The sequence below is a fragment of the Sciurus carolinensis genome, chromosome 4 (genome assembly GCF_902686445.1).
Source record: "Sciurus carolinensis chromosome 4, mSciCar1.2, whole genome shotgun sequence".
NCBI lineage: Eukaryota > Metazoa > Chordata > Mammalia > Rodentia > Sciuridae > Sciurus > Sciurus carolinensis.
In genome coordinates, this window is record NC_062216.1 from 114,747,783 (window position 1) to 114,773,923 (window position 26,141).

The window sequence follows — 26,141 nt, forward strand, 5'->3', positions numbered from 1 at the left end:
TGTGTGTGTATATCAGCACAGTTATTAATCAAAGGGGAAGTAGAGAGTATAAAAGGGTAGAAAGGAAGAGCCCAGAAGAGCCTAATATTTCAAAGCAGTGTTACTTGTGAGCACCCTGGCGTATACTCTATCTTTTTATTCTGGATTCTGCAACTATGTGCAAAGCATTAGGTCTACCTGGCCCATAAATTATGTAGAAACTGGGCTGGATATTCCCCTTCCTTTTGTATTTAGAGTTAGAGGACCAGTAGGTTAAAGACCACTGTCAGCTTCTAAGGTGAAAGACACTGTCCAACCAGCACACCACAAACTCACATGCTAGTACCTTGTGCTGATTTATTCATTGGTTGAAGCTTCTCCAAAACAAAAATTAGTTCAAGTGTAGGAAGAATTCCACGGTTGCTCCACATGGTAGTAATGCATGATGACCTTGGCCCCAACATGCAAAATATTAGGTGGTCATTATCCTTGCTTATGAGCAAACACTTTGCTAGAATGGGTCAAAAAATGAAAAATATTTGGAGAGCAGATTTAACTTCATTAAAGGATCCCAAAGAAGGGAAAAATTTGATTATATCATAGAGGCATATAAGGAAATCCAAATGCCAAGATCAAGACTAAAATGGACTTTAAAAGATCAGAATGCAATGGTTGTAATTCCAGCTACTCATGATGCTGAGGCAGGATTTTAAGTTTGAGGGCAGCCTGGGCAACTTAGTAAGACTCTGTCTCAAAAATAAATTAAAATGGATGGAATTGGGGGTGTAACTCAGCAGTAGAGCACTTGCCTAGCATGTGAGGAGGCCCTGGGTTCAACTCCCTGTACCACTGCTGAGAAAAAAAAAAAAAAAAAAAAGGAATGTGTTTGCATGTGTTGGGCGGAGAGGCTGGTTCTGCGCCCAGCACTAGTATTCATTGGTTTTTGTCATATTGGATTCAGCTTCTTGTACATTTTGAGTGCTATTTTTTTTTTTTTTTTTTGCCTAGGATTGAGAAAGTCTTAAAATGATTTATCATGATCACTGTGAGATAGTGCTATAGACTTTCCTGTACATACAACTTCTGTAGAACAATTGCTACCCCTAACATTTACAGAACAACTTCACAAAGTAAGACTTCTCAATCAGGTTTGTTAATCAGGTTTACATATTATTTCCATTTTGCCTTCGGGGTACAAGAATTTTATAATACTTTTTTCTGTGCCCATTTAATAAGTGAGTGAAGGGAGAGGGTCTTAGTTTTCATGATTTTCCTCAGTACAAGTACTCTGAGTTGGTTCATTAACAAGCTAAAAAATGACATTACATTTAGGTGCTTGTTCTGGAGAGAACCCAGTTAGTTCCTTTCATCAAAACTCAGAACTCTGCCACAGGCATTTTCAACACTCAGATCTGGAAATGAGTGTTTGTCTTTTTTCCCTGCCAAAATATTTTCAAAATATCTAGGTGGAAATGGAGGAAGGTTTCCATTACTTTTTGAGGAGTATTAGCTTTTACTTCTATCTGAGAGACACTTCATGTTCTCCCTAGAGTTCTGTCACTTGGTTTTTGTGGGAGAATCGTAGTCCCCATATTTATAACCAAAGGTAAAATGTTTGAGTGTCCAGTAGTCAATGAGAAGCTTTATGAACCTGAAAGTTTATATGACTAAGTAGAATTGTTCAGTCAAATGTTTCCTCCCAATTATAAAGCAGAATGGAAGTTAGGAAGCTGACCTTCCTAATGCAATGAGGGGTTCTAGTTGATCCAGAAGGTAGCTGATAGAATTTGATGTTTTCACCCCTTGCAGCAGAATAGAACCTTTGATATTTAGTTTCACTAGGAGGTGGGGAGAGTAGGAATATCAGAATTTTTTTTAAATGAGTGTTGAAATGGAGTCATTAGCTTTTGTTGACATGAAATCAACACGAAGCTCAGATTATAATAACTATTTTTGTCCAAGTGGCCAGGAAAATCATGGTGAAGTTAAGGAATAATAATACTTACATGGAATTTATGTTGTCTGGCACTATTAAAAATGCTTTAAATATGTTAACTCATTTTATGCCATGAGTCAGGACTATTATTATTCTCATTTTAGAGAAGATGAGACTAAAGCAGATAAAAGTTCTAAAACTTGCCTAAAGTCACATGTCTAGTAAGTTGTACCCTGAAATTTGAACCCAGAGAATCTGACTCCAGAGTTTGTCTAGTCCAGTTGAGAAAGAGGGCAGGCCTCTGGGAAATTGTCAGATGAACTCCTGTGCCAATCAGATGAGGTAATATTCAGGTAACGAGATGCATTAGTTAATGTAGTCTATTTTCTTTATTCATCTGTGGAAAATAATTTTTATTTTTAAATAAGCAAATGTATGCAAGTGGATTAGATTTTTAAAAACTCAAGAATAAATGCAATATAGTTATGTTGGTAATAAATCATAACATTTAAAACTACAAGCTAATTTCTTATATTTTTTTCTTTTTCTTTTTCTTTTTTTTATATCAGGGATTTGAGATGGTGTTACTAAGTTGCTTAGAACCTCACTAAACTGCTGAGAGGCTGGCCTTGAACTTGTGATCTTCCTGACTCAGCCTCCCAAGTCTTAGGGACCACGGTGCCAGGCTATTTTTATTTTTCTTAAAAGGATAATATAAAATATATCTAATAACTATTTTGTCAAAGAGGAAATGGAAGAGCTTGGAGCTTAATGTAATGTGTTTGAGATCAACCATGATGAGCTCTGAGACTAGGGTTCATGTCTATATTATTCCAGCTTCCAAACCAAACTATAATGGATTCTCTCCAAATTAATGGACCGGTACTGATGGGTACAGAGGAATTTAAACTAGAACCCAGCTCTGTTCTTCCCTGAGTTAGTCGAAAACTGATTGCCCTTTTCAGTGGTTTGGACGAAGCCATTTGAGTCCTTTCCTACATAACTACCAACAACCTGATTTTAAAGCAATTCTTTGACTCTTACAGAAACCATGAAACATGTTAAAGGCAAAGGGCAGTCTAATCTCTTTTCCTAACCCTAGTTCTTGATGAGGGTGACTATTGACAGATCTCAGCAAAAGTCCAGAGGTGCAGAGGTGGGGGTGGTGAAGAGTGCCAAATGTCCAAGCTAGAGTGGTATTCAGGGGCAAGTAAGGAGACTCTCCTCTCTGTTACCTTCCTTTTCTTCCTTCTTTCTCTCTTCTCCATGCATGTAAGTATGAACCAATGTAATGATGATAATGCAGATGAGAGAAAGAGGAGGAGGAGGATGCAGAAGAGAAGGAAGGAGAACAAGAGGATGAAAACAACAAAGAACACATTTGGCAGAGGAAGGAATTCTGGGAGATGAGAGTTAAAATGGCGCCTCAGAGAACACCTAAGGCAGCCTCCCTTGGATAATGGTTGAGTTAGTTCCACCCATCTACACCTGCTAAAGTCAAAGTGACTTTCTTCCTGTAGCTGTGAAGGAAGAAGAAAAGAGAAAAAATATAAAGCTAAAGCACAGGATTTGGAATCTGAACTGATTTCGTGTCCTGCTCCACCATCTCTACACCCTTGCATTTCCATCACTAAAATGACCTGACCTACAGTGACTCTGACATTAAAACGAGCATGACAATCCCTTTCTCTCTCAAAAGTTTGCTGAAAGAAACATACAAATTTAATAAATGCAAAAGTGCTCTGTGAACTTTAAAATGTGATACAAATGTTATCATAATTAAATGGTGGGGGAAGCATTAGGTTTCCCAAGCCCACTCCACCCTTTTTGGCCTCAGAGTGCACCTGCCCCTAGAAGATCTGTGTTACTTTAACAGAAAGTTAATTAGGTCCTTCACCCTCCCTCTGGATGTCTGCCCAAGTTAGAAGTGCAGCTCAGCACACAAGCTCCATCATCCATATTAAAAGTGGGATTTTCTGACTTGGCCTGGGCAGCCAGTTGACCAATAGGTTCCAATGTGTGTTTTCAATAAAGCTGCTTACCCAGGAAGCCTTATTAAGTGAGTAAGTCAAGCTGACATGATTTCTGTGCTGATTAACATGAAACCTAGGCTGTTTTCGCAATGCAGTAACATTAATTATTTATAGGAGGTAAATGAGGTTACAAGGAAAACAAGCTCCAATTACCAGAAACAAATCAAATCATATATTTATATTTTTAAAAGCTATGTACTAATCCTTGCATTCATTGATTTGAGGCTCAAGCTTCAAGGATCAAAAAACATTTATCGTGTTCTCCTCTTTCTCATAATCAAAGGTGATGGAGGGTTTAATGTTTCAAAGACTAGCTGGTAAACCGGGATGCCCCAATGCAGCTTATCAGATCCTTTTATTTGGTAAACTATATGCCTACCAATTGCTCAACACATTTCAAAACAATTCAAACTCTTCCAGAACTGAATGCAAAATACTTACTAACCACCAGTCTGTTCTGTTTTTCAAATAGCAAACTTTGCATAGAAAATTCTGATTAAATAGTATCCATTAGGCAAGTAAATTAAAGCAGTCAGGCTCTTTCTGTGTTTATCTGAAATAGTTCTCTCAGATTCTTGGTCACTCTATTCAATTTTTTTCATTTTAATAAAGTATTTTTATAATAGTTGCACTAAAATAATCATGCATGGGCTTGGTAGACCACCAGCTTGCCATCTTGTCTGATGGTGTGAGTTTTAAGTGCAATGAAAAGAGTTCTCACTTCAACATATGGGCAAAGTTGATAGATGAACAGTGATAACCCTCCTTTGTTTCCATGATCCTTTCAAGACATCATGTCACTAACACCTCTAGCACTAGACAGAACACAAGGTGCTTATTAAGAAACAGAATGCTCTTCTGGTAGTGGTGAGATAAATGTTTGATGGTCACGTGGCACACCAACCAGTTGTGAAATGATGATTTCCTAGGAGATGCCTAAAGTCACCAGTTGGCAGTACTAATGGGAAACATGGGATATCACAAGGTAGATGTCTATGAAACACCTCTAAACAGAGATTGACACCTCTATCTAAAACACATGCAAAGTAGTCTGAAGATCTTGCTGCAATTTTTTATTTATTTTATGGTACAAAACATGACAGTTTACTTATTTAACTGTTTACTATGCATTTTATTTTGCAACAATAATCTTATATACATAGCATATAATCATAATTATTTTAGCCCCATCTTTCCTTGTCAGAAATTTCTCTGGATGATTAATGTGCCTATTTCCCTTTGGATTATAATTTTGGGAAGAAATAAAACTGCATGTTTGAATATCAGTTATTTTTGGGTAAAATATCCATGAGATAAAGAACCTGAAAATAGTTAGGTATGAGCATTTCAATGATAAGCTTAATTTTCTTTATATATAGTTGATTTTCTTATATTATGGTATAACCAGGTAAATGTCCTGGGCATTTCTTTGAACTTGGATTAATTATTCATTTAAAGTGGAGGACTTGGACATGATAATTATGAATTGAATCCCAAAGCAAAGTCTGCACTCTATATCTAAGGAATAATAAGGAAGTTTAGTTTAAAATCAAATCAAGTATTCACAGGAATTTACTTTCACTGTCTGCCTTTTCTAGAATCTGGAGATGGCAAAAACTTTTGTGAAATCCAAGGAGATGGGGGAGCTGGTCAACACATCATCCTGGATGGACAAAGGTCTGTGTTCTCAAAATGAGATGAAGGAGGAGGAGAGAAGATCGGGTACTTATGGTGTGCTTGGCAGCTTGACTGAAGAGCATGACAGTATTGAAGAAGAAGAAGAGGAGGAAGAAGATGGGGAGAAACCTAAGAGAAGAGGTCCCAAGAAAAAGAAGATGACCAAAGCTCGCCTTGAGAGATTCAGGGCTCGAAGGGTCAAGGCCAATGCTAGAGAACGGACCCGAATGCACGGTCTGAATGATGCCCTGGATAACCTTAGAAGAGTCATGCCATGTTACTCTAAAACTCAAAAGCTTTCCAAGATTGAGACTCTTAGATTGGCCAGGAACTATATTTGGGCTTTGTCTGAAGTCTTAGAGACTGGTCAGACACCTGAAGGAAAGGGCTTTGTGGAGATGCTCTGTAAAGGACTCTCTCAGCCCACAAGCAACCTGGTGGCTGGATGCCTTCAACTGGGCCCTCAGTCTGTCCTTCTGGAGAAGCATGAAGAGAAATCTCCTATTTGTGACTCTACCATCTCTATCCATAACTTCAACTACCAGTCTCCAGGGCTCCCCAGCCCTCCTTATGGCCATATGGAAACACATCTTCTTCATCTCAAGCCTCAAATATTTAAGAGTTTGGGAGAATCGTCCTTTGGGAACCATCCGCCTGACTGCAGTACACCTCCTTATGAGGGCCCGCTCACTCCACCCCTGAGCATCAGTGGGAACTTTTCCTTGAAGCAAGATGGCTCTCCTGACCTGGAAAAGTCCTACAGCTTCATGTCACATTACCCCTCCGCCAGTCTCGGCTCGGGGCATGTGCATTCAACCCCCTTTCAGGCTGGTACTTCTCGCTATGACATTCCCATAGACATGTCCTATGATTCCTACCCCCACCATGGTATGGGGACCCAACTCAATACAATATTCACTGATTAGGGCAGTAAGATCAGCATTTCCGAGAATGATGGGGAGATATTTCCCATGATTCAGGTGGTTGAGCTAACAATTCAAAGACTTTAAAGAAACCCTATGGATATACATCAAACACAATAGGGCTAGTCCATTCAGGGTCTCCTACACCTGTCCCCCTCTTTTCTCATCAACTTTTCACATTTTATTGATTCCTTTCTTTAAGGTCTTCAAGTGAAATTTTTGGTGACTTACAACCATGTAAGAGGTAGAACCCAAGACCTAGGCCCTAGTAACATGGTGCCAAGAACTCACTGAATAATCTATGCTAATTAATTTTCTATTTCTGGTGTTTGTTTATTTACTGATAATATGAAGCAATTGTTCATGTCCAGATGATTTTAATGACTCTCACAGTTCTGGAATTATATAACTTCAGTGATCACTCTCACAAATTTCTTAAAACTGAAAAAAATAAAAGCAATAACAGGAAATGGACAGTATGCATGGGATGATCAGATGGAGTTGCCAAAGGAACCCCAAGGTGCATGTCTGTTGACTCACAGAATGCAGTTTGTTTGAACTTGATGACACAACTTCTTTCTACTGATCTAAAAATAACTTCCAGAGGCTAGCATTCTAACTTGTTTGTCACTGTGAATGACAAAGTATGTTCTTGAAGAGATTAGCTCGATTTATCATTGGAGTGAAAGTTGAATGTATCTTCCTTAGTGGTTTGAGAACCATAAGAGAGGCCTCATGTCAATTTCATTCTTGATAATATTTCAAAAGCACTTTTTCAGTACTAGAGGTAGGGCGAGGGATTCCTTGAAATCTCAGACTTCTATGTCAGTGGGAACATAGAGAAGTCATCTACATCATTTCATGGCCTCCATGACCAGAGGACTCTGGAAATTCTGACCATGTTCAGGTACTGCTATTGGAATCAGCACACAACACTGGTTCATGTTATGCAGCAATAAAATAATCATTGGCTACACCAACTACCATAGTTCAGGGACTTTCTGTAGCTCACATTTTCCCATAAGAAAACCACTAGATCATTCCCTAGGAAGATGAATTTCCTTTGGTTAAAGTAAATATGATTAGAACCACTGACCTCTATCCACAGTAATATATCTTTTCAGAAGCACAAGCACTAATCAATTTATTGACCAAGCTTGAATTTTTCCACTATATATGCAATTGCTTCTTTCCCTCTCACTAATTGTCACCCTTTCCTCACTTCTAAGATATAATATGCTATTACACATTGTACATAACATTTCAACTGACAAGACTTCTGAATTCAGAAACGAAGTCCAAGGTCAGTAAATGCTTTTATCCGTCTGTAGCTTCATCACAGGGTTAGTCCAATCAGCAGGATGTAGATTTCTATTTATGTAAATTCTCTTTCCTTTACATTAACACTAACTTTGTCAAGTTTACATTATCAGAGAAATGAGATCTGAGAAATTTTACTATCCTGTTCAGTCTGCTAGGACAATTATTTAGGATCAAATCAAGAGTATAAATGGCTTATTTGATACTGGATCAAGTCCTGCTCCTGCCACACAGGATAAGTTTAGTAATGCAGGGTTCACCACTAGGGGTTAATGAATAAAATCGATAAGACAGATTAGTATGTCATTTTCTGCAGCTCAACCACTCCCTAACATCTGCCAGACTATGTTTATCTTAGCTTTTTATCCCTCTTATTTATTCCCGTATGAGTTATTTCGTTTCCATTTACCTTGCAGCACTTACTCTGCTTTATTTTGCACCCTTGGTTTGTAAATCCACTTGAAAAGTAGCTTTATAGAGCGATCTACCAGCCACCAAAGTGGCTCCCCTCATCATGATCTGTCCTAGTGGGAATAGGCAAGTAAAATGATTTCTAAAGCAACCCTATGTGCTTTCTAAGTATATGCTGGTACTTACCTTCATGAGAGGTTGTGGGAGAATCTATCCTTAAAGTTAGTATTTTCTGGCATTTATGTTTGTAGATAATGAATGTTGTCTGAGTTATTTATTAGGATTTATTTATTTAATTTATTTCTCCCTTTCTTTTATACAAATTCATTGGGTCCCATAGATGTGCTTGAAAACCCACCCTGAAACTTCATTTGGACAGAAGTTCATAATTTTGCTAGAAAGTTCTGAGTTTTGGAATAAGGGGAAAGGAAGAAGTTAGTTCATAATTGCTGGTAAGGATTTTATTAAAAACCAGCGATAATTTGAATGGCTATGCAAGTTATCATTTTTAGATTTTTTCCCCCTTCAGTTTAATATGGACTGGAGTTCTCTTCTGGGAACTTATTGTTTATGCCTTTGGAGAGGATAGTACACATGAACAAGGCCTCCTGGGGACTGTGCAGAGGGAATAAAGTTTAGAAATGCAGGAAGTTTGGAAACAGCCTACTCTCCAACTCAGACTGGTCTCATTATTCTGGGGGATTTTTTTGGATAAAGCAAAGCAACTTTGTTTAAATCATTCATTTTTTAAAAATTGATGTTTTCTCTCCCTTTCTCCTAGCAGAAATAAAGCTGTGAGTCTTATCAGACATTGTGTTGTGTTTGTCTTCAAAGCTTTTCTTCACTCTCCTCTGTTCATTTTCTTGGGCTCTCTGTTTGGCCATCAGCAAGCAGAGCGCAGGCTACTCTCTCTGGTGGATCTACACGTGCCATTATTTCAGTTATGCCAAAGATTTGAAAGGCCTAAATTAAGTGGCTAGAAGTCTGGTAGCAGTGGTCCCTGCCACTCATACAATAAAATATACAATCCTCATTTCAGAAAAGAAGACTCTTCTGGGTTATAGAAATCTTTAGGGTTATTGGTAGTCTAAGCTATTAAACCACAGAGAGGTGAATCATGGGAAGATGGACTATTATCCACAATTTAAGTAAGCCCACCAACTTTCCAAAAGATTGTGAAGTATGTTTTTAAGCAATTGCCTTTTAACATCTCTTTTCTTGAATTAATTTTTTCAGTTTTTTTCTAGCAAAACCATTTCAGGGTCAATTTTTCATGCATATAATGCTGATTATAAAGAAATAAAAATGATGATAAAAATATAAAGCTGGTTAATCAAAGAAGGGACTTTGTTTAAAATATTTAAGAAACAAAAATATAAAATGAAAGTCAATTTTCCACTCTCATCTTCCATCTACTAATTCCTGTTCTCCAATTAGAATCTACTTTAAAAATATGTATTAGCTAACAGAGATCTTTTATGCACATATAAACAAATACTAGGTACATTAGGCACAAATACTAAGGTGTATTATCCTCTACTTTTTTCTACAAATGATAGTAGAATAATAGAGTTCTATATATTGCTTTTTAAATTTTAAAGCACATATCTTGGGGTATTTTCATACTTAATAAAAAGTTTCTTATTTTTTTGTAATAATTGACCAGTGTTCCACATTAAAATACTATAATTCATGAAATTAAATTGCATAATTTAGAGTTTGCCAATCTTTCACAGTACCGAATGAATGATTATGTACATTATGTCATTTGGCTCTCAAGAGAGTGTTTACTTTGCAAAGAATATTCCAAAGAGATAAAAGATAAACTAACAGATAAAAATAATTCCATCTCTCAGTTCCTGGATGCTTACCACATAATGTCATTTTTTAAAGTGATTTACCTGTATGAATTCAGTCAATCCTCAAGTCACTCCAAAAGGTAGTCACTATTATTATTCCCAGTCTATAGAATAGGAAACTAAGGCAGAGTGATCTGTTCAAGTTCTCGTTGCTAGTGAATAAGCCAGAATTTGAACTAATTGATTTATCCAAAAGATTTGAAGTGCTTGTTTGCTTGATAGGTACAGAGAACACCATATTTGCCCAATGTTAGAGCTGGCAAAAGTAGAGTCGTCGTTTGGCACCCCTCAAATTTTCCTCTACATATGGCACCCTGCTGTATCTATGGCCCAGTCTGACCTATTCCCAGGCTCTGCAGTGGAACCTGAGAGAAGACTTCCCTGTGACAAGCTCAACTTTTTGTTGAGCTTTTTACTGGCCTTTGCCTGTGTAGATGATGTAGATGTAGGTAGAGCCCAGCTCAGTGCCTTACTGCTTAAAAGTGCTCTTCCTTCAGAGGCTTAAATCTGTTTCATGTTTTCACGTCACATATCTTTAGTGCTCTAGAAAAATGTTTTAATAGGAATTATATGAAAATCAAAAAAATCTTTCATTCACACAGAAATTTCCTATTTTTGAATTAAATTTAGTATTTTGATATAACTTTGGAGAATAGTTTGATGCATTAATTACAACGCCAGGTTTAGAATCAAATTAATAACATTTTCTCTCTACAACTTGCTTGTTGAATAATCTTTATTAAACTGATTAACCCTGGAAAGCCTCAGTTTTCTCAAATTTAAAATCACATTAATAGAAATGCCTTCTTCATAGGATTATGATGATTAATTGAGATGATACAACTGAAGCACTAAGCAAATATTTTGCAAGCGACAGTTACTATTGCCATTCATTTTTAAAAATTACATTCACATTAACTTTTCTCTTTGCCTTCAACAGATGGCTGGGGGGAATGCTGATGGTGAATGCAGTCATCTTAGGGAGTCCATGGAGGAATTTTTTTTTTTTTTTTTTTTTTTATGATAGTGGGAATTGAACCCAGGGGCACTTAACCACTGAGCCACATCCTCAGCCCTTTTTTATATTTTATTTAGAGACAGGGTCTTGTTGAGTTGCTTAGGGCCTTGCTAAGTTGCCGAGGCTGGCTTTGAACTTGTGATCCTCTTGCCTCAGCCTCCTGAGCTGCTGGGATTACAGGCACAACCTGTACGACTGAGTACGTGGAGTTCTTTAGTTAAGGAGGTTGAGTCAGACAGAACTTGAATTTGAAGCTAACTGGCTCTATAGTTCTGGGCAAGTTATTTAACATCTCTGTCTCAGTTTCCTTCTTTATAAAAAAGGTATACAACACTACCAAGGTCATAGAGTTCCATGAGGATTAAAAATGATGAAGCCATCAAAGTGTTTCACTCAGGTTCTGGTAGAAGGGAGGCCCCTCACTGTCATCATTATTAATACTGTTGTTGCTGTTGTTATTAGGGGTAGGCTGAGAACGGATGTGGTAATTGAGAATGAGAGGACAGCAAACACTTTGAATTTATACAGTAAGTCACTGACTGGGGCCAACATCAAAATTCGAGCCTTTTGACCAGAACTCCAAACATTGGTATATGCTGTTTTGTAACTCATTGTCTCTGCTTAAACAGAAATCCTCAAAGGCAACTTCCTGAAATTGGGAAATAGGGACACTGAATTCTGCTTTCTTTTCTAGAAATTGGTATAGAGCTAAGAGGAATGTTGAGGTAGCTTTTTGTTGTCATATGGCTTAAGATTTTATAGAAAAAGAATACTCTTACCTCAAATACTTGATTTTCATTCAATTTTACTAATAGTTTTTGAGCATATCATCCATGTCAGGCACCATGCCAGGTGCTAGGAATACAGACATGAATTCATGAGCACACACTGCAGGCTTATAGTCAGGCTATCAACTAATGACACACTTTTACACATTTATTGCTCAAAACTGGCAGCAACGTGAGGCAAGTAGATCAAGTATTGTACATACTATTTGATGGAGAAGGAAACTGTTAGAGGAATTTACGATTTTCATGTCAAGCAATTAGCTTGGAGTTATGACACAGACTATGTGATTCTAATTTTTTCCTTTGTTTCAGATAAGTAAATTCTTGCTTTATCTGTGGTTAAGAAAAACACATTTTCTGGAATGGGGCTGCTGGATTATTAGGACAACTCTGAATAACTTATAGGTGGAATAATCCTGGTTAATAAAACTTGCAGAGCATCACTCATTTTGCTAAAATTGATAAAATAAATTACTACAAATAGTAAATAGAACAAAGAGAACTGTAATCATAGCAGCCAGAGAACTGATCATAAAATTGCCTTTTTAGGGTTGTCATAACACACATGACAACATAAATATTTGGTCAATATCTCATTTGTCTATAAATAAGTGGGTTAACTTACCAAATGTGAACGGAAGAAAGTTTTAGAAAACAATAGCTTAAAAAAAATGGAAGAAAGGAAGAGGAAATTGCCGTCCTTTGGGGCATCTTACCATGTAAAAGTCACTAAGTTAAGTTCTTTGTATTGAGTTCGTCTTTATAAGAAGCTAGTGAAGTGAGCTCCAGATATGGTAGAAACCTATGTAGAAATGAGTAAACAAATATGAGAGCATGAAAAGTTATGCAAATCTTTCAAGCTTCTATATTCTCATCCATAAAGTAAGATGCATGTGCCACCAAACACCTGAAGTTTCTCTTACGTTAGTATTTGGTTCCGTGAGTGGCTAATGTCACTTTTCTCTCTGGCAGAACAACAAGCACACATAGTTTGGGGAAAAAAATGAATGAATGCATGAATGATTGAATAAAAACTGATGTGCAATGTAAAATGAACTTCACAACATTAAAATCAAGGTGGTATTTGGATGACTTGTGTGGTTTTACAATTGATGATCAGCTGTATTAAGGAATTGAGGTGCTTTTAATTTGTCCTTGGTTTAGAAGGCAATTTCCTAGGCAATGAGCATATTTTGTGGAGATAAAGACTGCAACATGTTTGGCAACTTGAAGACCTATAATCTACATTTAGCCAAAGTAAATTTATTGAAGCCCAAATGGAAAAATTAAACAATTCCTACAATTGTGTAGTTGCCCTTTTTCCTCTCTTAGTGGGAAAGAACAGGAAGATGTTGATTATATTGTTTACTTGATTGCAAATACAGTAGATTCTCCGTTATCCATATGAATATTTTATGCTGAGGATTATCAATAAAAATTATTTCATGAGAAGCTTGTTTTTCCATGTCAGTGGATGTTTCTATATTTTTGTGTGTAGACGCATATATTAATGTATGAATACTTGAACAAATTTATGACGGTATATATGTGTGTTCATGTTTGTGTACATGTGAGTATATTTGAAGATATGTATATCTGAACACATACATTTGGTAAATATTGAATATATACATATCATGCTTAAATGCACTCTCAAGTCAAATGGAAATGCTTTTTGAATAATTTAACTTTTGGCAAGTCTATAATCAGAGGTTTTTCCTTTATCAACTCTATGTTAATATCCAAATCAGAAGTTTAGGCACTGGGAGAGGAGGAGGCAGGGAGGTGGGAAATGGGAAAGGGTTCTAATTTTTCCCGTTGGTCTGGGCCAGGGGTGTGGACAAGCTGATAATGGTAAACATCCTTCCTTGTCTAAGCCTGTGTTCTCTCCTCTGAGAACTGGCCTCTGAGCTGAGGCAGATCCAGGGCAGGCAGGCACGTGGCTGGCCCACCGAGGGCCAGGCACAGCCGCAAGCTGCTCAGGGACTCCTGGAGCAGACTATCCCCTGGCTCCTGCCCACCCCACTGCTGCCAGCCGGCAGCTTCCCTCCTGCCAGACCCCTGGGCATGCTGATGGGAATGGCACAATTATCTAATCCCTGCCCAGGGAGATCTAGGACACATGCAGACAGATGGAGGACCATGGGGATTCAGAACTGTTCAGTGTTGAAGGAGGAAAGAGACTAGCCTGGGAGCCATGGGCCGGACTTGAAAGGAGGCCCCAGTCTTTTCTTCAACCAACTCCTTGGTAAACTGTTGTCTCACCTGAATAGAAGAAGCCTTAGAAGGAAGGACCTAGACCTGTCCCTAACTGCTTGCCCCCTGAGAAAGGGCACTGACCCTCAGTGTCTGGGTTTCCACAAAGAAGAGAAAATCACAGACAGGCACTGAGAGAAACAAAATTGGGGAGAATCAGAGGTCCAGAAAGTTAGACTCTCAGCAGATTAGAGAGACCCTGCCTCAAAATAAAAAGTACTGGGGATGTAGCCCAGTGGTAAAGCACCCCTGTCCAGTCCCAGTCCCTAGTACCAAAAAAAAAAAAAAAAAAAAAAAAAGAAGAAGAAAGAAAAATGGCAATAGTTGGCTATTGGCTCTATGAGCCATGTGTCTTTGATTCCTTCTGCACAAACCCTGGGCACCACGTGCTCAGCACCAAGCCTCCTTGAAAATGGTCCCTAGTTATCTGACTTGAAAACAACAGAAAATCACCAGTGACTCCTTTTGGAAAGCAACAGACTGCAGAATTCCCAACTATCTCATTCATCAGGAGATGTGTTACAACATGGAGGTTTCCATTTGGTTCTGGATATATCTACAAATGAGATGGCACAGCAAAGAGAACACTATTTACTGATCATGTGAATAAATAAATATATCTATCTCCCCCAGTCATTGAAATCTCAGGGCATTTACATCTTTGTAAACACCAGTTTTGCCACATCCTCTTACTGATTTTAGGCGCGTTTCCTAATCTCCTAAAACTTTGACAATTTTATCTGCAAAATGGTGACAATATCTTGCAAGATTTTCATGAGAGTGAAGGTAATTGACAGAATGCATGTAGAAGGAGGCTTGCCACATTATTGTTGTTTGATAATTGGTAGTCATCATCACCTTCATCATCATCATCATCTCCTCCTATGCAGGTGAGATCTCCATCATGTTGGGCTGGTGGAAAGAGAGACTAAGGCAGAGGTAAAGCAGTGAGAAAAGGTGACCCACAGGGGTACAAGCCGTCCTGGATAGTGACTAAAACCATCAGAAGGAATTACTGGGTTGCAGTCTGGAGTGTGTGACTCAGCTGGAGCCTGAGTACAAAAGGTCCCTAAGCAGAAGCACCAGGGACAGACAGGGGGCAGCTGATACTGTGCCCACAGTTGGCACAGTCCAACTAGATTTTCAAGGATAAATGAAAAAAAAATCAGTCCTGAGAGGGAGCACCGCTGAACCATGTTGCCCTGTTTTTGAGCAGCAGCTGCAAGCAGGGCTAGCAGCTGCAGCTGTTCTTAGAAGCCTGGATTCCCAGGGAAAGTGGGCATCAGGCAGAGCAAAAAGGAGGGAGAGGCAAGCTTGGGGTAAAGGCCTGGGTTCCCAGAATGGGAGATTCCACTGCACAGATATGAGGGAACTGAGCAAGATGAGTAGGGTGTTCTGAATGTGAAATGATGCCCAGGGTTGACAGTGGCCTGATGAATCCATAGAAACAGCCGAACTGAGTATTGGGACTTTTCTAGCCATTTATGCCCTTAGATTGTTGTGTAAACGTGGGCAGATAATTGTCATTAACAGTTAATACTAATTGAGTGCTAACCAGGTTCCAGGGAATGTTCTTAATCTTTTATATACATGAAACAATGTAGTTCTTGCTGCAAAGTTATGAGATCTGCATTAGTGTTCTCTGCATTTTATAAACAGAAATCTGAGGCCTGGGAGGTAAAGCAGCTCCTTGGGGTTACCAAGTGTCAGAGCTGAGATTGAACCTATGCACTATGGCTCATGAGCCTACATTTTTTTTTTTTTTTTGTAACATGTTTAAAATTTTTAATTGATTCATGACAATTTGATGTATTTCTGGAGTGCAGTGTAATGCTTCAATACATAGATACAATGTATAATGATGGGATTAGGGTAATTGGCACAAGTTTGCAAACTCCACATGTGAGAGTTGTCTTTCTGTACCTGACTTACTTTGCTTAACATAATGTCCTCCAGTTTCATCCACGTTGCCACAAATTAATGACAGGATTTCATTCATTTTTTTTAGGACTGAATAGTATTCCATTGTGTATATGCATCACATTTTCTTCATTCATTCATCTGTCAGTAGACTTCTTGGTTGATGGCATCTTGGTTATTGTGAATAGTGTTGCAATAAACTTGGGAGTGCAGATTTAATTTCCTTTGTGTGTACTCAGTAGTGGGATTGTTGTATCGTATGGTAGTTCTATTTTCAGTTTTTTGAGGAACCTCCAATACCATTTTCCATAATAGATATACTAATTTACATTTCCATCAACAATATCTGAGAATTCTCCTTTCCCTGCATTCTTGCTCCATTTGTTATTTTTTGTCTTTTTGATAATCATCATTTTAACTGGGGTGAGGCTTAGCCTGTAGTTTTATCCATTACTCTCAATGAGAATTGTCCAATAGAACTTTCTGCAATCGTGGAAATGCTCTATAATACCGAGTGCTTGAAATTTGGCTAGTGCAATGGAAGAACAAAGTATTTAATTTTATTTAATTATAATTAATTTAAATTTAAATAGCATCACATAGCTGGGAGCCACATAATGAACAACATTAACCACTTTCCCCAAAATGGATCTCCTTACCCCTATGGACCTCTGTTAATTTTTTTCGGCCTGAGAATTGTGGGATTGTATTCAGGGATGGAAATGTGAAATGATGGCACCAAGTTCCTTTTACCCATTCACACGCCCGTCACCAGTCATGCATGACTCTGGTGCCTGCCGAGCACGGGCATTCCTCAGAATAGTCCAGAGTCAGTCACTCCAGGCAGTCACGGTCAAGAACTTGGTCTCTTCATTTGAGAAGGCGATGCCCTCCTCTGGACTCCAGATGGCACTTCTAAGGGAATCACAGGGCTTAGGCATCAGAGGGAAAGAGACACTCTCACAGAGCCATCTTAGTCAAGTAATGTGGCTCTTCTTCCCTCACACCAAGTTGTACCCAGCCAGGTTGCTTTCTCCAAATTAGTACCTCCCCTCTCCCCAGTATCAAAGTGGAGGACCCCAACTTTTGCAGTGTATCCAAGTTGTTAACTCTTTTTCTCAAAAGGCCCAATCCCAGTCACTTGTGCTGCCCTGACTGGATGTCTCTTTCCTTTTCAGAAGTGAGTGGAGACAAAGGAGAATTTTTTTTTCTTCTAAATATATCACTAAAGAAGTCCTCTGCTGTGACCCACGAGAGACCAGAAGATCCTAGTTCCTGCAAACACAGGGGAAGCAACAGTTCTCCATGTAATTCTCTGATTAGAGTTTTATTTTGGTCCTTGAGATGCCCTGAATAACTCACCATGGCATCAGCCTGAGCCTCTGAAGCTCTAGGCTCCCCTCACTGGCCAGGTGTTTTCCTGGTTGATTCCTCACTAACTTATTCCTTCTTCCTCAGTGACCTACCAGCTCTTCTGCCTTCCCTTGCTTTCTTTGCCTGTCAAATTCATACTTAGATTTCAAGATGCAGTGTAAATGTCACTTGCCCTGGTCCTAAAACAGGCATCTTCCGGGCTGGCTGAGGTTCCCCTAAGTGTGATCTAGTAAATTCTTTTCTCACCCCCACAGAACCTTTGACTCACACCTTTGTAGCATTTCACTCTGTCTGCTGCTGCAATACTGTTTCTAAATCTGCCTCCCCAAAAAGCTCCTAGCTCATCAATTTTAGGGAGATAAATTACAGATCACTGTCCCTAGCACCTTCCAAAGAGCGTGATATATGGCAAGAGTTAAATAAATATTCATTGAAGGCACAGAAGAATACATGACTGAGCTAGATAAGCTCAGACTCGTGCGGCAGAGCAGATTGGTGTTACTGACAGAAAAACCCAAGGTCAGGAACAAAAGAGCCTGTTCTCGGCCAACCGACCTTTTCTCTTCTGAACAGAATAAGCAAGGACAGACTCTCGCTTCCTTATTCCCTGTCACCTCCATAAAAATCTGCTCATTCTAATTTTACCTCCACATTTATCCCCACCCCCACAATCCCCGCACAGTTCCAAAACACTTGGCTCTCTTTCCGTCTGTCTCTCCCAATTGTTCCTCTTTCTATAGCATCGGAATCTCATTGTTCTCCCTGGCCTATTCCCTCCTGACCTCTCAACTGCCCATTGTTATATGTCATGGGGACCCGGGTGACAGCTGGGCCCCAGCAGGGCAGGCCTGGCCTCCCCAGGGCATCCCTGGCAGGTGCTGGAATACTCAACAGCCAGCTTGATATCATCACCCCCTTCTCTCTTTCCTAGGCCCCCGCCCCTCCCCTAGACTCCAGATCCTTTCCTCAGGGGCTCGTAGGGCTTGTGTGATTAGTATGGCTGGTATAGGCTTAACCAGAAAAAAAGAGAAAAACAAATTTGATCTCTGGATATTTGCACTCCTATGCATATTTCTTCTCAATCACACTTTCTATGTGCTATTAGCCTGAGTCCCTGAAAAAATCTCTAAATAGCAAATTCCATCTTGGAGTTTTTCTTGTTAGCTCCCTCTGCAAAACTAGCACGTCATCTGTGTCCTTCAAAGTGTAGGCAGTCGTTCAAAGCTCATCTCCACAAGATGACTCCTCTCAGTTCTAAAACCTCCTTTTTCGTCTGTGATCCCTTCTCTGCCACAGCACGGATCCCATGCTTTCCCCGCCTGCAACTGGCAGTGTGTGAGGCTGTATCCAACAAACCTGGACCTGCACTTGACACATAACAGCTAAATGCTATACAACAGCTATGTGTCATTTGAGTCCAGGAAGTTGACCCACATAATTTCATTTCGTTTGATCTTCACAATAACCTGTTGCAGGGACCTTATCTTCATTTTACAGATTAGGAAACTGAGACACAGCCAACAGGTGGAAGATCTGACTTGATTTTTGTGATTTTACATTGCATAATTTTTCTTTTAAAGTTCATCGAATGCTTAAATTTTATTAAAGTGATTGTTAAGTTCAAGATAACACAGAAGCCAGAGACACCAACTGAATGGGATAATAGAGATGTTTAGATATTAGGAAAAACTTCCTAATAGCAAAAGAAAAATACTGTTTATCTTCTTACTGAATTCTAAGAAGAAAACTAAATTCCTAATTACATGGGGGTTGGATTAGATCAAGATCTAAGGAGGCAGAGGGATAAAGAGAAACATTTTAAAAATTTCTTTGCAGTACTGGGAATTGAACCCAGGGGCGCTCTACCACTGAGCTACCTCTTTGCCCTTTTTTATTTTATTTTGAGACAGGAGTCTCACTGATTTGCCCAGGCTGGCCTTGAACTTGCAATCCTCCTGCCTTAGCCTCCCAAGTAGCTGGGATTACAGGTATGTACCACTGTACCCAGCTCATTTTTAAATTTCTTTACTTTTCATTTAAACTCTTAATAATTCCTCCTCACCTCCAGTGACACCAATTCTAATGCCACACAGTAGATGACCCTCATATTTAGGGGAAGAACTTTTCATTAGGTAGAAAGTTTATGCACTTTCTCTTGTCCTCCTGTCTTCCTACCCTTTACATGGCGCACATGGCAGAAGGGATTCTTACTAAAATGCACTTGATTCTGAAATCGATCTTGTTTATAAACTATTCACTCCAAGCATCCCAAAGGCTCTGATGTGACTGATGATTACCTGTCTGGGTTTAATTCCAAACTTGGGGTCACTGAACACTTAGTGAGAATTTAGAGGATTTGAGGAAGATGAAATATGGTGAACATTTTACTTTTTTCTACTAGAAATGAGTTATTTTCCAGGCCCCAGGAAGGAGGACTGAAGTGTTAGTCTTTCTTGCATATTCATGTTGGCTAAAGGAGGCAGTTGAGCAACTAATTGGGTAATTCTTTAATAATTTGTTCTCTGGGGAAGACTGCTGCCCCTCTTGGGCTCATGGAATCAAATGTGCAACTTCTCTACTTGGATTTGAATTGTACCCAGAGGTGAGGAATAGGCAACTTGCTGATTCCCTAGGCTCAGAGTAAAGACAGGGAACATTTGAAAGCTAGTGATTCTGGCAGGAGGAAGTATTTCTTATTTCCAGATATAAGTTGCTTCTGCTGCCTTTGTGTCATCCCTACATTCATCCCCAATCTAAAACCCTCTTCCCAGATATTTCTCATTCCTGCCCCAGTGCAGTGTGGATAAATGTGGTTTTGTAAACCAAGCTCTCTTTTAATGATCTCTGTATTGGAAAATACAAAATGCAAACTCCTTAAAAACAAACCCTCATCTCTCTTAAAAATGACTGTACTTTTTATTTTTTTCACTAAAAAAAGATTCTTTACTTTTAAAGAATGATGAAGTCTTTCTTAAGATGCATTAGATCGACATATCTATAATTTCCCTGGCAGTTGTCCAAATTTTCTAATTCCATTCACCACCACTGTTGATATTGGTTGTATAAGCATGGTTTTCCTATGCCTCAATAGCCATATCTGGAAAATAGGAGCGGGGGAGTTTCTGTTTTTCTGTGCCAAAGAAAACTGGTCGAACAGTAATTGTGTATATTTCTAGAGAAATGCAAGTTGGACTTATACAAGTTTGGAGTACAAGTCTGTTCATTCATCACTATGATTTGGATTAAATTTTACCCTTTAAGCTGTTTCCATGAAGCACTGGCATTCTCTTGCTGTGCGAACTAGAACGGCATCAGCAGAGTCAGCCTAGAGTAGCCTTGCTTCGGTGGTTTTTTGCTCAGGCCTCCTGTAGATAGTAGGCTTAGCAGTGGATGACGTCCACTGAAGTAAATCTTTTATTAGTTATCTTTAACTTACAGATTTTTTTCGTTAAAGTGAAGGAGGAAGACGAATGGGTGTATTCTTCTAGAAGGATGAAGTTAACATAAGCAGAGTTAGCTGATTTGTCATCCCTTCCATCAACCTTCACCTTCCTCCCTTCACTTCCTCACTTCCTGCTGAGGAACCCCCAGAGCACTTGGAAAATTACCTGGTAGACTGTACAGGGCTTCCGTATGCACCCTTGGTTTTAAGGAAGTGGATTAAAGTGGGACGTGGTGCAAAGTCTAAAATAAAAATTGGTGAATCTTTACTGCCATAAATAAATCTGCAAATAAATAAAATGGGCGAGAATAGACAGTAGAATTCTAAATAAGTTCTGTAGATTCAGCTGTGCCCGAGGCAGGGCACAGCTTCCTGCTCCTGAAGTGTAAACCATGCACAGTGATTTCACTTGAAAGAGTACAACGTGGAAAGAGTAATTTGGCAGTCGAGGGATTTCACACACACTCCCTCAGCCAGGTGCTCCAGGTTAATGTCAAGAGTAGTAAGTGATGATGTCCTTATAGAAATACACCCTTGAAGGGATGGGATGCAAAGGTACTTTGCCTCTACGATCATTCTAGAAAAAATAAATAAATACAAAAAATCCAATCTAATCATGGAATAAATATCAGACAAACTCTATTGAAAGCCATTCTACAAAAAATTCTGCAAAATGGTCAAGGTAATTAAAAACTAGAAGAGTCCAAGAAATCATTACAGCCAAGAGGAGCTTATGGAGACATGATGACTATATATAATATGGTATCCTGGACAGGATCCTGAACAGAAAAGGGAAATTCAGTAAAAACTAAGGAATACCAAATAAAGTGTCAACTTTGGTTAATAATACCATTCAATACTAATTCATTTTTTGTAACCAATGGGCCATTCTAATATAAAACATTAATTAAAGGGAAAACTGGGTGCAGGATACTACATGGGAGCTTCCTGTTCTATTTCCATCAATTTTCTACAGATATAAAACTTCCATAGAATTGTCTATTTAAAATATTTAAAAATGAGAGCAGTGAATAAAGATCATGCAAACCCACAGAATTGTCTGCTGAGAGGAAGGCCTTCCATTTCTGAAAGCGTCAGAGGAGAGGGCCCACTGAGCTGTGTCCCCATGGAGAACAATGCAAGGTTATTGGAGGACCTGCAGCTAAAGGAAATGATTGAAGTCAGGGTCAAGAAATCACTTTCTAGCTGCCAGACTTCAGATATTTTGACTTTAAGGCCCCTTTTCAGGGAAGGGGTCAATGTCTCCACATGGCTGGGCTCAGGGGAAGGATGGGATAATACTGCTTTTCTGGGCAGCCAGAGGTGAGCCTTTTGGGGAGGGCAGCTCATTGGATCAGAGAACACGTCCGAGGTTCAAGGAAAAGACTGAAGTCTGTTTCCAGCTGCTTCTCCGCTTCCAAACAACCCACTCACCTACATCCATGATAGTATTTACCTCTAGTATGCAAGGGATGGCTTCTGATGACCCGACTGGTTACTATAGTGCAATGACCGCGTGAAGCGCCATTAGCATCTGTACGGTGTTTTACATCTACTAGGCATTCAATAAGCTACAGGATTAATTTTTTTTTGTTTCTTTCACATACATTTCTCACGGATGCAATCCCTTCTATTACTTATTTTACCCTCAGAACGACTCTGAAGCTGGGCAGTGGAGATGAGCCGTGGGACCTCAAACTGTCAGCCCTGAGCACCGCCTGGCACATGTCAAGCTCCTTTCTTCTCTGGATGACAGAATGTCGTCTATGAGCTGATCCAACCAACATGTGTTGCACCACCCGAGTGTCTGTGTTTTTTATCCCTCAAAGGCCTCCTTTATCCAGGGCATATGGGGACATATGGGGAATAAGGGTAGATGGCATTACCTCATACCCCTCTATAATCATCCTCTTGGTGATTGTTCTTCAGGATTAGGTGTCCCAGTTCATCCCAGTTTGCAACAGAGCATTGTCTTATTTCGTCTGAACTAAATGACAAAATACCGTATGCTGAGTAATTTATAAATGGCATACATTTATTGCTCACAGTTTTGGAGGCTAGAAGTCCAACATCAAGGGAGCAGCAAACCCAGTGTCTGGTGAAGGTTTGTTCTTTGCTTCAAAGCCAAGCCCTCCATCTGTGCCCTCCCGTGGAGGCCAAGGAAGCCCCTCAAGCCTCTTTTGTATGGGGGCTAAACCCCTCCATGAGGATGGAGTCTTGGGTCCTAATAATCCCCTAAGGCCCTCATCTTTTATTACTTTCACATTGAGTATTAAATTCCAACATATGAATTTTGGGGGACATAGACATTGAAATCATAGCTAGCATCATATCTCATTTTGCAGGTCATTACCAGGGACTCATGAACACTCCTCTGGACTGATATCAGAGAGACTGCATTTTTCTCTACTCTTGTGTACATTTCTTCTAAAGATTTAAAGTGCCAGTGTGATGGCACATGCCTGTAATCCCAGCAATTCGGGAGGCTGAGGCAGGAGGATTGCAAGTTCAAAGCCAGCCTCAGTAACTTCGCGGGACCCTCAGCAACTCAGTGAGACCCTGTCTCTAAATAAAATATAAAAAAAGGGCTGGGGATATAGCTTAGTGGCTGGTGCTCCTGGGTTCAATTCCTGCTAGAAAAAAAAAAAAAAGAGAGAGATTTAAAATAACTTAAGATAAACATAACCCTATGGGGGAAATTATTTACTATAAACAAGTGTTCTCATAGGTTACAGGAAAAAAGTTCCAAAGTAAGTGACCAAATGCCCTCTTCTGAGTATTCATAGTTCTAACTTGTTCCTCTTCCTGCTGGGTCTATGAGGTGAATTGTGTTTTTCCTCCAGCTTCGTGCATGTCCTCTTCCTACCAACGTGGGCTACTTTTAATCTAGGAGCTACCTTCTTCACCTAGGGGCACACACATTCAATTTTACTCTATTGAGTCTACAATAACATCTCAAAGTCTCCAATAAGTTAGTTTATGAAAGTTTTTCATAGTTAAAGTTTGGTCATAGGTACTCCAAAGCAAGATTCCCAAAAAATTCTTTTAAAAGTTTTATGAATGACATAACTGGTAAAGTCAGACATGATTTTAGAATACATTTTAAGTAGAACATTACTTATCAATACAATATGCTATGATGCACATGGAACATCCATTTTATAGAGTACATCTTATAAGGCATATTACTGAAAACATGATTTAAAAATTCAATTCTATGGCAAGTTATAAAAACAAAATAATAAATCAAAATGCTACTTCCAATTACTTAATTTGTATTTATTAGATATAGGTAAAATGATAAATTTATTTGTAAAACAAGGCATATGACTAAAGCATGGTATTCCTTTGGAATATATATATTCAAATGTGTGCTTATTTGTGTGTGTGTATGTTATAATCTACTGTTCTGTTTCTGAGACTAAGACGTACATTACAAATTAGAAAGACTTTCTTAAATTATCTTAGATATCGTGATCAAATTTTATGTATGTAATTTAAAAAGAAAAGCACAAACTGATAAAAACAAATTGCTTTGACAGCCAGCATGCACTTTAATTTTAATTTTTTTTAAGTGTAAGAAAACAATGTGACATTTATAAGATGAAATGAGATAAGGTCACTGTAATCAAGATAAATGCCTAATGATATTAGACTTCAATTATTTTATTTAACAACCAATGTGAAAAAAACTCTCATGAAACTTTATAAATGAATTAGAATAAAAAAATCCTTTTACGAGTCATGTTATGAAACACATTTAAATTATTCTGATTGTTATCAATTAACTGTCGGTAAATATCAGTTAAGTCACAATGTATATAAACACACATGTTTCCTCGAACAAGAATTCTCAGAATGAGGAGAGATTATCATAAGGGAGAAAATTCACGTATTTTCTGTTTGGGTCTACTTTTTCCTGTTGAGATTATCGCATGCTTATTTACACGCTTTTCACTCCCCCTCTAACAGACAAACACGTTTTCAAAGTTTACTTTCCTCAGATATACCAGGAATAAGAAATATGCCTAGTTCTGTAGTATACACCTAGTAATGAATGCTGTTTTAGCTTCAGGAAGAAATACGGTTTAGGCCTGAGCTGTCGTCCTTCAGCCTGGAGGGCTGGGGGGTGGCTGAGCAGCAGGTGGGGTGCCTGCCTATGACTCCATGGCTGAGTGCCTTTGGATTTTGCTACCTCACTTTGTTGCCATGTGACCTAGGGAAAATCCACTGGGTGTCTCTGGGTCTTAGTGTATTAAATAAAGAGAGCAGTACCCTTCAGTACTGAGTGTTTATGAGAATTACAAGTGACATTGCTTACAGCAACCATTCTCCCGTCTCACCTTTCTGCTTTTCCTTCTCTTCTACTAGTTAAGACCTTGTAGGGAAGAAGGACCAGTCAGGTCAAGCAGAGAGTCGTGAACAAGTGAGAGGTATATTTTTTCAATTCTATGTTAATTCTGAAGGACTTCAGTAAATATAGCCAAAGAGCTCTCATTTTCTACCCAGGTATCAGGGTATAACATGCCTGCTTACCAGGCATGATCTCCAATTCAAATAATCTTCTCGCTTCTACACTTGACCGAGAATCCTGAGGCAGAAGTAGACTGGGCAGCTCATCCTGTTACTAAGTAACAACACCATCTTAGGTGCTTTTTAAATCTGAATGAAGGACATAAAAAATGAAAATCTCGTAAATTAACGCTAATATAAATGACTTCCTAAATTTACACTGACGAATGTGGTTCCCCCAGGGTTTATACGTGTTTAGCTGAGTTTAAATTTGGCTAACTGGTCTCTGACTCCTGGATCCTGAATTGAGGTGCCACAGGAGAAGAGCTGGCCCTGGGGAGAGAGAGGTGACTGTCTTTCCTGGCCTGGGCAAACGGAGAGAGAAAGGCAAACCGGATTTAGTGTCATGCCAATGGACAGCACTGCTGTTTGAAAGACTGCCACTGAGTTGATTGCTGAACTTTTATAGGATTTATTAGACAGGAAATGAGTTACTCTTTACATTTGTCAGAGGAAAAAACCAAAAAACAAACAAACAAATAACAACAACAACAACAACAACAATAACAACAAAAACACCCCAAATGCCAGAATCTTGAGGAAGTATTTAGGGAAGGGTGAGAAAAACAAGTTTCATATGGAAAGGCTACAGGATGCATTTTCCCTCTCAAAGCCAGTTCAAATCCTCCTTCC

At 39.0% G+C, this 26,141-nt stretch overlaps 1 protein-coding gene across 1 annotated transcript; it reads left to right on the top strand.

The window, feature by feature from the left end:
• Positions 1–5,555: 5,555 nt before the first annotated feature.
• Positions 5,556–6,551, top strand: Neurod4 (neuronal differentiation 4). The gene has a single exon (XM_047548018.1). The coding sequence runs from the start codon at positions 5,556–5,558 to the stop codon at positions 6,549–6,551; it is 996 nt and encodes a 331-aa protein (XP_047403974.1).
• The last annotated feature ends 19,590 nt before the right edge of the window (positions 6,552–26,141 follow it).